The 11,331-nt window shown below is 35.7% G+C and overlaps 1 protein-coding gene across 1 annotated transcript in view; it reads left to right on the top strand.

Annotated features, from left to right (window-relative positions):
• Positions 1 to 5,228: 5,228 nt before the first annotated feature.
• The window catches only part of aacs (acetoacetyl-CoA synthetase), a 38,441-nt gene continuing 32,338 nt past the window's right edge, over positions 5,229 to 11,331 (top strand). Inside the window, exons 1-4 of the mRNA XM_016465881.1 lie at positions 5,229 to 5,514; positions 7,449 to 7,552; positions 8,743 to 8,863; positions 10,754 to 10,867. Coding sequence (XP_016321367.1) covers positions 5,382 to 5,514; positions 7,449 to 7,552; positions 8,743 to 8,863; positions 10,754 to 10,867 — 472 coding nt within the window. The 5' untranslated portion in view covers positions 5,229 to 5,381. The remainder of the gene's footprint in view (positions 5,515 to 7,448; positions 7,553 to 8,742; positions 8,864 to 10,753; positions 10,868 to 11,331) is intronic.

Below are 11,331 nucleotides of genomic sequence, written 5' to 3'. Positions count from 1 at the left end.
GCGGTATTTTAAAAATTCATATCATAACAAAAATAAACACTGGTATTCGGTATGAACCGGTATACCGCCCAGCACTAAATCAAAGTGTGAAGAATAGTCAGTATCACAGCATTTTTCATCTCTACCATGTGTCTTGAGGTCACCAGAGGTTACTCTGAGTTCAGGACCGGTCGCACTATCAGGGATAGAGATGTATGTGGAAATCGCTTTCAGAAAGCAGCTAGTCATCAGAAGTGTGAGGATATGTGACCAGTGTTCCTGGCAGCAAAATAACAGTGCTGCAATGTACACCGCTATCTCTGTCCAACTTCAGCTGGAAAAACCTGGTCATGCAACTTTGCTCTCAGCATGAGATCATTGTATGTACCATTTTAATACACTTATCGAAAGGGATTAGTTAAATAGCTTTTAGTACCACTGCGTATTAGTGCTGCTTAGTCAAATCTAGTAAACTTTTTAAGAAAGTGGCCTATGGTTTCATCCACAGTGGCATTTTGTCTATTAGAAATGCCTCCTAACTAATCTAACCTGTGTCCCATCTTCTCTGCTTGTTCTCATTCACTCTTACTATTTTTTTCTTTTTGCAGCTTTAACATTCATTCCACTTTTTGGTTTTGAATTCATCATGTTTTTGCAACCTGTGTAGCCAAAACTAATTTGTATGGTTTTTAAAATATATTTCAGACATTTATTCCCTGCTTCATAGATTTTTAAAAATACTGTAATTTAACATTTGTATACGTTTTTACATTTTGAGAGAAATATTACGAATGGGCAGTGTTAAAGTATATTTTCATTCCATAATATGCCATACTTTTTTTTTTAATGATTTTTCATGATTAGTACTACTTTTCACTACTGTTGAAAAGTTTGGAGTCCGTAAGATTTTTTTATTTTAAGGAAATCAATATTTTTATTTAGCAAAGATGTATTAAATTATATTTCAAATAATTATTTTAAGTGATATTAAGCTTGCTGTTCATTATCGAATCCTGAAAAATGTATTACGGTTTTCATAAAAATATTAAGCAGCACAACTGTTTTCAACTTTGATTATAATAAGAAATGTTGTTTGAGCACCAAATCAGAATATATGAATGATTTCTAAAGGATCACGTGATACTCAGCCATCACGTGAATAAATTACATTTTAAAATATATTAAAACAGAACTTTTGAATGGTAGTGTACATTGGAAGTATTTTTTTTTTTTTAATTAGGGAATATTTAACGTATTTGTTTTGCATCGTATTGTAAAAGGTTGTGTTTATTGTGAAATCAGTGTGTTATGGATATGTTTTTGATTTATTTGTTCATTTCTGCTACTAAATTATAAAATTGTTTGTCTCCAGCCAGTTATTTTAAAGACATCAAGTGAGAGTTTTGTGGCATTTATTCCCTGTCAGTGTTGATGCCATTCTGTACTCTTTTTAGACCTTGATGAAATTCACTTTTAGCAGATACATGTTCAAAATTTACAGTTGTTCTATTCAAGCCAAAAATATTGACGACGACATCCTGCAGTTCACTGATTTTAGTCCAGAAACTTTCCCTCATCCTTCCACCAATCACGGTTCAATTCTGTGACGTACTGTAACTCAAGCCTACTGGAAAGCAGTGTCGAGCACTATCATCAAGAAGGTCCTTTTTTACTGTATGAATGTGTGAAGGAAATTATACAATAAGCACCAGCCTCGAGGTATCTCCGAATAGCAAACTCTTGTGTACTTGCAATGTACCAGCATTATTGTACATGTACTGGGGACAACTACACGTATAGCCTACATGTCTCAGCAAACACTCCTAAATTGTCTTGTCTACTTCCATATCTGTAATGAATGAGAATCCACAGTAATATTTGATATTAGTTTTATCATTAGCTGTGGTTTCAAGTGTACACCATGCTGAGTGAATGTGCTGCGTTTGCTTGTAGAAATATGTCTGACAGATATGTTCCTACCTGCACTGTTTAGTAATTAATGTCCTTCTTGTAAGTCCTTCATTTTGTGTAATATTATGTATTTTATTAATATATCTGATGTTACATCTCTCATAGATCCCAGTTGACTGCACCAGTGCCAATCATTGTGTGTTGAGGACTTTGCGTCATTGACTGATTTGTATTAGAAAGCACTGAATCTCTGTGAAGTCGAGACCTTAACTGGTATTTTTTTGCGTAGTAAATGCCTAGATTTCTATATCAGGTTTGCATTTGTACTGTATAATTTTCATCAGGATTGTTCACCTGCATTGTTGCTTGCTGTGGTATTATTTGCACTGTCTGTAACATATTTTTGTCTTTATGAAACTTGTTCAGTGATTTTCTCTAAGATGAAACAGTGGTCCAAAAATGATTTAATAAACGTAATATACAATTTGACCAACAGGTCTTGGATGTTTTTATTTATTTTTTGATTACAGATATATTGAGAGCTCAGCCTGACTCACATTAATAGTATCGTAGTTTATATTTGCTCACGTTTTTTTTTTTTAAGTTTATGAAGTTGCTTCACCTCATAATTTGGACATAGGAGGTTGTACATGATGCAACAGTCACTTGTTTGAACATTGCTTCATCTGTCTGTTCAAATGGCCTCAGATGAACTCTAAAGCTCTAGTCAGTGTCTGGAGGGTTAAATCTGTATCTGGTCTGACACACACAGCCAACCAAATGGATGAGTTTAGCATCTTAAAGGTGCTTGTGCAGTTTGAGCAAATGTACTGTTTGCTCTGCAAAAAACTGTTTGTGAGACAATCAGTAATGCTGATGTTGATCCAACAGATCTTTGCAAAAATGAAATGAGCATTATCTTGCTGGCAGCACAACAGATGTGGTGAAAGCTTGTGATGTTAGCTGTACTTGGCAGTTGATATTTGCTATCCTCATACAGTTTAACATATTGTATACATATTGTTTCTAAAATCACCTCCATGTAGGGTTTTCCCCTCTTCTCTATTTTGTTTTCTCTATTATAAATACTCTGGAATTTTGTTTCGTTCAGCCAGCTGTATCTTTTGTATCCCTGTGAGGGCTGATCCAAATGCTGTCTTAAATGGCTTATGTAATATGTAACAAGCAAAAGGAGCACTGTGCCTTTAAGACACCCATATTTGGCTTGTATATAATGTTGTGCATTGTTGCTTTTTTATTTGTTGCGCCCAGAGGGGGCAGGCATGACCCCGTTCCCATTCCTTTTATAAAAGCACTCATATCAACTTGTGGAAAATGGGCATCCTATGACCCCTTTAACACTAACCCTTGTGGGCTCCATATCAGTCTTACTAAGACAGACAGACAGACAGAGGAGGGAAAAAACATTCCCTGTAGATCTCACATTTGTTTATGTAAATAAATAGGCATACAGTATACGTTGAATCTGTAAAGATTAGGTCAGTGAAGAGCTCAGGATGCAAATCAAGTACCAAAAAAACTGAAATTCCATTTTAGAATTGTACTTATAGTACAGTTTATTTTTAGATTCACATTTGTGCATGTTTGAATGAATGTTCGCATATTGAAGTGAAGTGGGCTTGTGTATAGAGAACAATAGAAACTGTCCAAAAAAAAAAAAGCTAAATAGTGGTTTCATGGTGATGGACATTCTTGTCATCATAGGCCAAGTAGCCTATAAAATGACTATGTAATTTGTAAATATCAGCGGCCACTGAAAAACTTGATATTGTCATTTTCCTTTTATTTATCTACTGTATTTTTCTGTTTTCTGTAAAACTGCTTTCAATGAGTACAGTAAAAAGCACTGTGCAATTCATTTGAAATAAACTGAAAACAAAAGCAGATGGGTTGCAGGTCCAGCTGTGTGTTTTGAATTTATTTTTATGAAACTTGTCTAATGGCTTCCAGAGATTTCAACTTGATTCCTTTGTTTCATCACCAAACAAGCAGCACAGATCATATAATCTTTTTCTTTTTGTTGCATCTAAATGTGAATCAGCCACGTTTACACTGCCAGTCTATGAAGCAACTGTAACTATTTCCTACATGTTATATAAATATTGATGAAATGGGCCATGAAAATAACTGCTGCTGACTCTGCAAAAACATTAAGCAGCTCTTATACAAACTTCCTCTGGTATTAAAATGTTTAGAAAACACAAATCGTCTGCATGAATTCAAACAAAATGTATGGAAAACACAGCACAGAGACACCTTTTACATGTTATCCTGTTTTTAGCCCATCCGATCATGCTGCAGGCTCGGGATTGGGCACACCTCTATATGATCCTTTTTGTACTGGGTGGGCGCTTCAGTGGGTCGAACTGGCGGAGCGGCTGCCTGACTTCTGATTGGTTCGCTTTTCCGTCTGTCCATGTTACTTTCTCTTGTGCTGCGGTCTCGGCTGATGTGAGACCAGCTTTAGGAACCAATGGAATAAAAGACATGCTAATTGCGGCGAAGGCAGATATTCTTCCGCCAAACCCTGACAGTAATGCTTTATCCAAGAAACATTAATGGCAGTGGTCAAGAGCGAGCATTATATACAGTATTCAGTGTGAACAAGATCTTATTTAACACTTTTAGAGACCCTCCAATGTTCCTTTTAATTGTTCTGAATTCTAAAATAGGAACTATACGTATATCTTATCCTTATATGTATTGTAAATGCAGTCTGAAGTTCAAAATAACTATAAAAATATTATATAAATATGTGCTCCATTGTTTTTCCCCCCATCATCCTTATTAGTTGGCGTCACTTAACCGTTTTAGTTCATGAAGTTAATAATACAGACTCCCCATCCGTAAACAAGCCGAATCTTTTCAATTTAAACTATTGAATCGGTTCACAAAAACCGTTCTGTTTGCAAATCGGCCTGACTCTGTCCGAGCGGTTCTCTAGTCACGGACTCACTGAATCGATTACAGTTTTATAACAGTTTTGGTAGCAGGGGCGAACATATGAAGAACATGTTGATTACAGTAATCTCCTTCTCAGAAATGAACTGTTCAAAAAAATCGATTGCCTGAAATAAGTCGGATTTCCTTGTCACCACTATCCGATAGATGAAATTATGAAACAGATAAACCGTCCACCAGGGCAAGCCAACAAATGCAAATGTTGGTAAACTTTATTAAAATTAATTATCAAATAAAATTATTCTGAATCATACATATACTTGTGTAAAAACCTAGCACTACATAAGAAGCGGAAGAACATATGGCGGTTGGCAGGGTGGTGTGCGGTTGCGTGGTAGGCGGGGCTTCCGCTGCTGCTGGTTGATTATGTGCGGCTGACGGTCGGAAGTGACCCATGTGTCTGACCTGCACCAATACGCGATCACCGGATCGGTCCGTCCAACTCCCGTAGTACATTTCTTGCAGTCTTCATAGGTTATTTACGACATACCGGCGCGTGTCATCCGATCATGTCTAAAGACACGGAGGCCAAGAGCCAGGAGATTATGGAGTCGAAGGTGCTGTGGTACCCGGACTCTAAACGAAACACCCAAGCGGACCGATTCCGGACTCAAGTGAACCGGGACTTCGGCTTGAATCTGGGTGAGTACTGAGTAGAGCCAGCCTGGGCTAGAATGAATGCAGATAGTATGCCACCTAACAACACACCCATATTCCACAGGAAAACAAAACATAGTACTATGGCATTAATCCCATTAATAGCTCATCCTGGGATTGTCATGGGTTATGTCATGGCCACATTTGAGCAAAAACAGTTTCTCTAACCATGCTTTCAGATGCAGTTTTTGGCCCATTTTCTTTAATTCCTTCAGTTTCATAGGATGGGATGTCTGGACAGATATGTCCATTCATTCATTCATTAATGTGTGCCACATCTCAATGCATGCTATGAGTTGTCGAACCAGTATTTCAAATCAGACGTGGAATTCCGACTGACAGTATAGAGTGAATAGAGGCTGGCCGTCATATTCAGTAAATATTTTCATAGTGCCATCATGTACGTGCACCTCAGCAGGTGTGGCAGCATTTTCGTCTATGCCAAAACTGCTTTAACGTTTATCCCATAAAACGAGCTAGTATTTGTTTGCATGTTACTAGTACTTAATAATTAGTAAGTCATTGAATAGTGCTTAGTACATTTTTCAGTTTCGCCATTTGCTGTTCATAAGATACAGTAGCCTACATACATATTAATTATTCATTTTATTCATTTTGCTACTAGTACCCCCAATAGCATAAAGAAGCTATGCACATCTGTTGTTTAGATCAGTGTTTCCCAACCTTTTTTTAGTCGCGGCACCCTTTGGAAATTTTAACAAATTTGTGGCACCCTACAAAATTAATTTTGTCACAATATTTGAATTTCTAACTTCAATATGATACTTTGAAAAGTATCGATATTCGGTACAGCAGGGAAGAACTGCAGAATGTGTCATATATATATATATATATATATGTTAGGGCTATTAAGAGATTTCGTTTTTTTTTTTTTTTTACCAATTATCCAAATAATGTTTAGTCCTAGAAAGCTATATTATTATCAGAACATATAACATAGCGGTTAGCAGATCAATGAATGAGAGGGCAGCGTTACCAGGGATGCCCATATACCACACATCATGTTACAACACAGTAGAGCTATTGCAGACAGAAACGATACTGTACTACATCGATGTTTCCTGTCGGCTCGTTTTTCGAGTGGACTTTGCTGTTCCGATGAGCATGAACGGTATACGAGTGGAGCGACTGAGCGGAGCGCACACCCATAGAGCGGGATAACACGCAGAGCCACGTGAAAGTGAAACTAATTTTCGGTGAACTAATTTTCGGCAGCCGTAATTTCTGTGCATCTCTAATTATTGGCGACATCAGAAATGGATATTATATAATAGATGCTTGTTTGAACATTTTAGCAATTTAAAAATATTAAAAAAATATTTTTTACACGGCACCCCTGCTCTGCGGCACCCCGGTTGGGAAACACTGGTTTAGATAACTACTATTTGCTTTCAGCTAGTATGTATTGTAGTTGTTGCTACCTCCTCCAGTATTCTCTCACTAGTTTATAGTTAAATGGAAAATCTTAATAGTAAGAGTGAAGAGCATGGTTCATTTCAATGGTATAGGCTACACACCAGTATCTTATAGATAGGGGCTATACTTGTGACTATTTAATTAATACTAGGAAAACTGTAATTGACACTAGTAAATATTAAAAAAAATATATTAGAAAAATTGCAATAATTTAAGATTGATCTATTTATAAAACTGATAATGGTTAAACACTAATCTGAATATGTGTAACTATTCATTTAATACAAGAAAAAACTGAATTTATGCAGTAAACATGTCAATTGTTACAAGTAACAAAGAAATAGGGGTCAGATCAAATGTAATAAAAGTCTATTATGATTACAGTATTAATCCGTAGTGTTGCACCATTTCTAAACTAAATTAAATAATGGCATGCATTTTGTCTAATGGTACTTTCAATAAACGTCTCTTTTGTTTTGAAGCTAATTATAATGACCTGTATCAGTGGTCTGTGGACAGTTATCCAGAGTTCTGGGCACAGGTTTGGAAATTCTGTGGCATCACCTGTTCAAAGATGTATGAGGAGGTAGGTTTTTTTTCCCTCACTTTTTTGGCCTTCTATATCTATATCTCTCTCTCTCTATCTCTCTCTCTCTCTCTCTCTCTCTCTCTCTCTCTCTCTCTATATATATATAAATATACTGTATTGAGCAACTTCTTTTTTTTGTTCTTTTTTTTTTTCAAATTTAAATGTATAGACATTTTAAATGTGTAGAGTTTTATGTTTTTGTTTGTCATTTCCTGTTTTCTAATGAGTGGCACCAAGGTTCACATTGCCACAAAATGATGTCACCGTGACAATGAATAATTAGTGTGGACCTGAACTAAGAAATCTGATGATGTAGTCGTTGTCACATTGTGATTGGTTTTCAGTCTTATTTCTGCGGAGGTGTACCTGCAATAGATGACATGATGGACAAACTCATTAGTCACATATGATTTGTATAACTTTTGTCCTAACTAGTAAACATTTATGAATTTATTACCATTTAGAACTACTGTCTGAACTACTGCTGGGAATATTTAAAGCTCATATCATATCTCTGGCTGAAAGGGTGTGTTGGGGCTTTTCCGTCTGAGAGAGCTTTAGTTTTACTTAAGGAGTGTCATAGGGTAAAACATAATAAAACAACAAAATCTGCAGTCTATATATGGCTTTTTATTTATGTACAATCTACTTAAACTAATTTTACTGCATGCTCTGTCTTGATTATTTGCTGACTCAAAAATGCTTTTATTAGTTAATTTTATGACAACATGGATTGCAGTATGTTTGTGTAGTTAAACTAACTAATAATTGGGAAGGGTGCTTGCCCATATCAAAATACTGGGGTGGTAGCTAGGATGTCTTCTTTCAAACCAGCTTAAATGAAAATTGGCAAATAACTGAAATAAAATAAGTTTAAAATGAATACTAAAATTACTAAAACTAAAACTGAAATAAAAATAAACTGAAGCTAAATAGAAATATAAAAAATAACAAAATTACTAAAACTTAAAATAAATATAAAAATAAAAGCTAATACAAAATATTAATAAATACCGTAAAAGTACATAAACAATATTATACTAAAATACTCTTACAATACTATTTTACAATACTAAAATATCACCGTCTCAAACAGATGTACAGTTGTTTGCAAAAAAAAATAAAAAAATTTAAAAGGTGCTCCATCAGACTGGCTGATGTGTGACTTTGCTCACTCTCTGTTTCAGGTGGTTGATGTGTCTAAAAGGATATCCGATGTACCTGAGTGGTTCAAAGGCAGCAGACTTAATTATGCAGAGAACCTGCTCAAACACAAAGACCAGGACAAAGTGGCTCTCTATGCTGCAAGTAAGTCACATCCAATTTCTGAACTACCCAAGTTTATTACACGGCACCCAATCAGCATTCAACATTTTGTATAAGCTATAAATGACCATGTCCCTGGTAAGCACGTTGCCTCTTTGATCTCACATGATGAAATAATTTAATCTCAAATCAATATTTCATATGCATTTATTTACTTGCTTGGTAAGTAGCTGAATAATAAGCAGGTCACTTTTGCAAAATACACCCTTTCAGGTTAATCCTGATCTTCCTGCCTGGTTTATTTTGTGATAATAAACTATCTGACTGTTTGTTCTCCCTATTGAATACAATGAGGAAAATCTGAAGTTTTAAGCTTCGTTAGGCAGAGTGTCTGCATAATTTGAAGCTGTGAGCATTATGTTCCGTTTCATTGAATGACCTGGACACCTGCACGTCACTGATGAAGTCCTGACATAATCAGCAGAACTGAATTCAGTGGCAGTCATCCAGGTCATATGAAAACAGCTAACCGTGATTCATACCACATTCCCAAACTGCACCCTTAAGCACTTTCAAGCAATACGAATCTTTTTTTAACTTCATTATTTATCTAAGAACTGCATCAGCTGCATTCAAACCCTGGTTGCCATTGCATCTTTTATGTTAAACTTTTCATTGCACATTTTATTACCAATATATCTCCATGACCAGATACCGCACAAACGTCTCCCAATTCAAAACAAGACCCTGCATCTCTGCTGACCACCTTGAGCCATTGTCTATCTGACCTTATACACAAATGGCTACTTTAAAATAGCAACAGCACTGTGTGCATATGTGTTTTATCTGTATAGATAGAATCTGTCATTGCATGGCCTCTGGCTAATGTAACACTAAATGAATTATGCTATCTGTAACTTGATTTGGGGGTTTAGTGTCTGTGTAGGGGCGGGATGCACCTGTAGTTGAGCTTTTATGTTGTGATGGATGTCCTGATGCGGTCCAGGAAAGAGCGGATGTAATTACCAAAGTGGCATCTATCAGAAATGTACCTGCGTCATTGGTTTGTGTCTTCGTGAAACAGGGAGGCTCATTTACCTGAAAAAGTAGATTACATAGGACTCTGGAGCCCAAATTAAATGTAACACTTCATTTACTGATTACATACAGTAATGAAAAACATTACCCGAGTTGACTGCGATATCTCAGCTGCACCACAGTCACAGATGGCAAAGAATTCTCTGGTTGCTCATTAAAGCTAGTGCGTTGATATTTACTGATTTAATGATAGGTAGATTTAATAATAATGAACACAACAACATTTTTACATACAGTACCATTCAAAATATATTTTTTTAAAGAAATGAATATGTTTTATTAAGCAAGGATGTATTAAATTGATCAAAAGTGTCAGTCGCATTTATAATCTTTAAAATATTTATATTTTGAATAAATGCTGTTCTTTTAAACTTTCTATTCATTAAATAATCATGAAAAAGTAATGTATCATGATTTTCAGTAACGTATTAAGCAGCACAATTGTTTATTCAACAATATTGATAATAAGAAATATTCCTGAGCACCTAATCAGCATATCAGAGGGATTTCTGAAGGATTATGGGAGACTGCTGTTGAAAATTCAGCTTTTCCATCACAGAAATAAATTACATTTTGAAATATATTAAAATAGAAATCAATTATTTTAAAATGTAATAATATTTCACAATAGTAAGTTTAAAAAAATTAAATAAATAAATGCATCCTTTGTGAGAAAAAGGGATTTCTTTCAAAAATATATAAAAAAAAAACCTTACCAACCCCAAACTTTTGATTATTATTATTACTTATTTATTTTTTTGCTGTCATGTCTTTTTATAGCATGTTTGAGATTTCTAAAAGAGATTTTTTTTTTCCTCCTTTTTTTTTTTGTAGCCGAGGCGAATGAGGAGATCGTCAAGGTGACTTTCGGAGAGCTGAGGCGTGATGTCGCTCTCTTTGCTGCCGCTATGAGGAAGATGGGCATCAAAACTGGAGACAGGGTTGTAGGTAAGCATTAGGCCTGGGCGATAAAACGGTATCAATATTTATCGACGGTACACCCTCTTCGATAACGATAGAAAAAAATGTTCGATATAGCGCACGATATAGGCACGTGCTATGAGTGACGCAGTCCGCACACACAAACACGAACACATGCTGAAATGAGTGCTGTGCCTGCCTGTGATGAGGAGATTGTGAATAAAAAAAATGAATATTAGTCGAATTTACAATTTACAATAGTACAATCAAATGTTAGGTGTGGTTCTGGGAGCGTCATTAGTGGCGCACGAGATGCGGTGATGATGTAAGTGACGTTGTTGCATTTTAATGTTATATAAGTCTAGCCCACAAGACGCGCAGTTACTGCGTTATTCATTCAAAATATTAGAGAAATATAGTAGCTCAATGCGTAGAAGATCTTGATTAGGTTAAAACCGAAACCAAGCCATTCACACAGAACGCATATTCAG

Source organism: Sinocyclocheilus anshuiensis, unplaced genomic scaffold (assembly GCF_001515605.1).
Source record: "Sinocyclocheilus anshuiensis isolate Anshui unplaced genomic scaffold, SAMN03320099.WGS_v1.1 scaffold100, whole genome shotgun sequence".
Classification (NCBI taxonomy): Eukaryota; Metazoa; Chordata; class Actinopteri; order Cypriniformes; family Cyprinidae; genus Sinocyclocheilus; species Sinocyclocheilus anshuiensis.
Note: the sequence above shows the minus strand (reverse complement) of the source record. Positions and strands in the feature narration are given on the sequence as shown.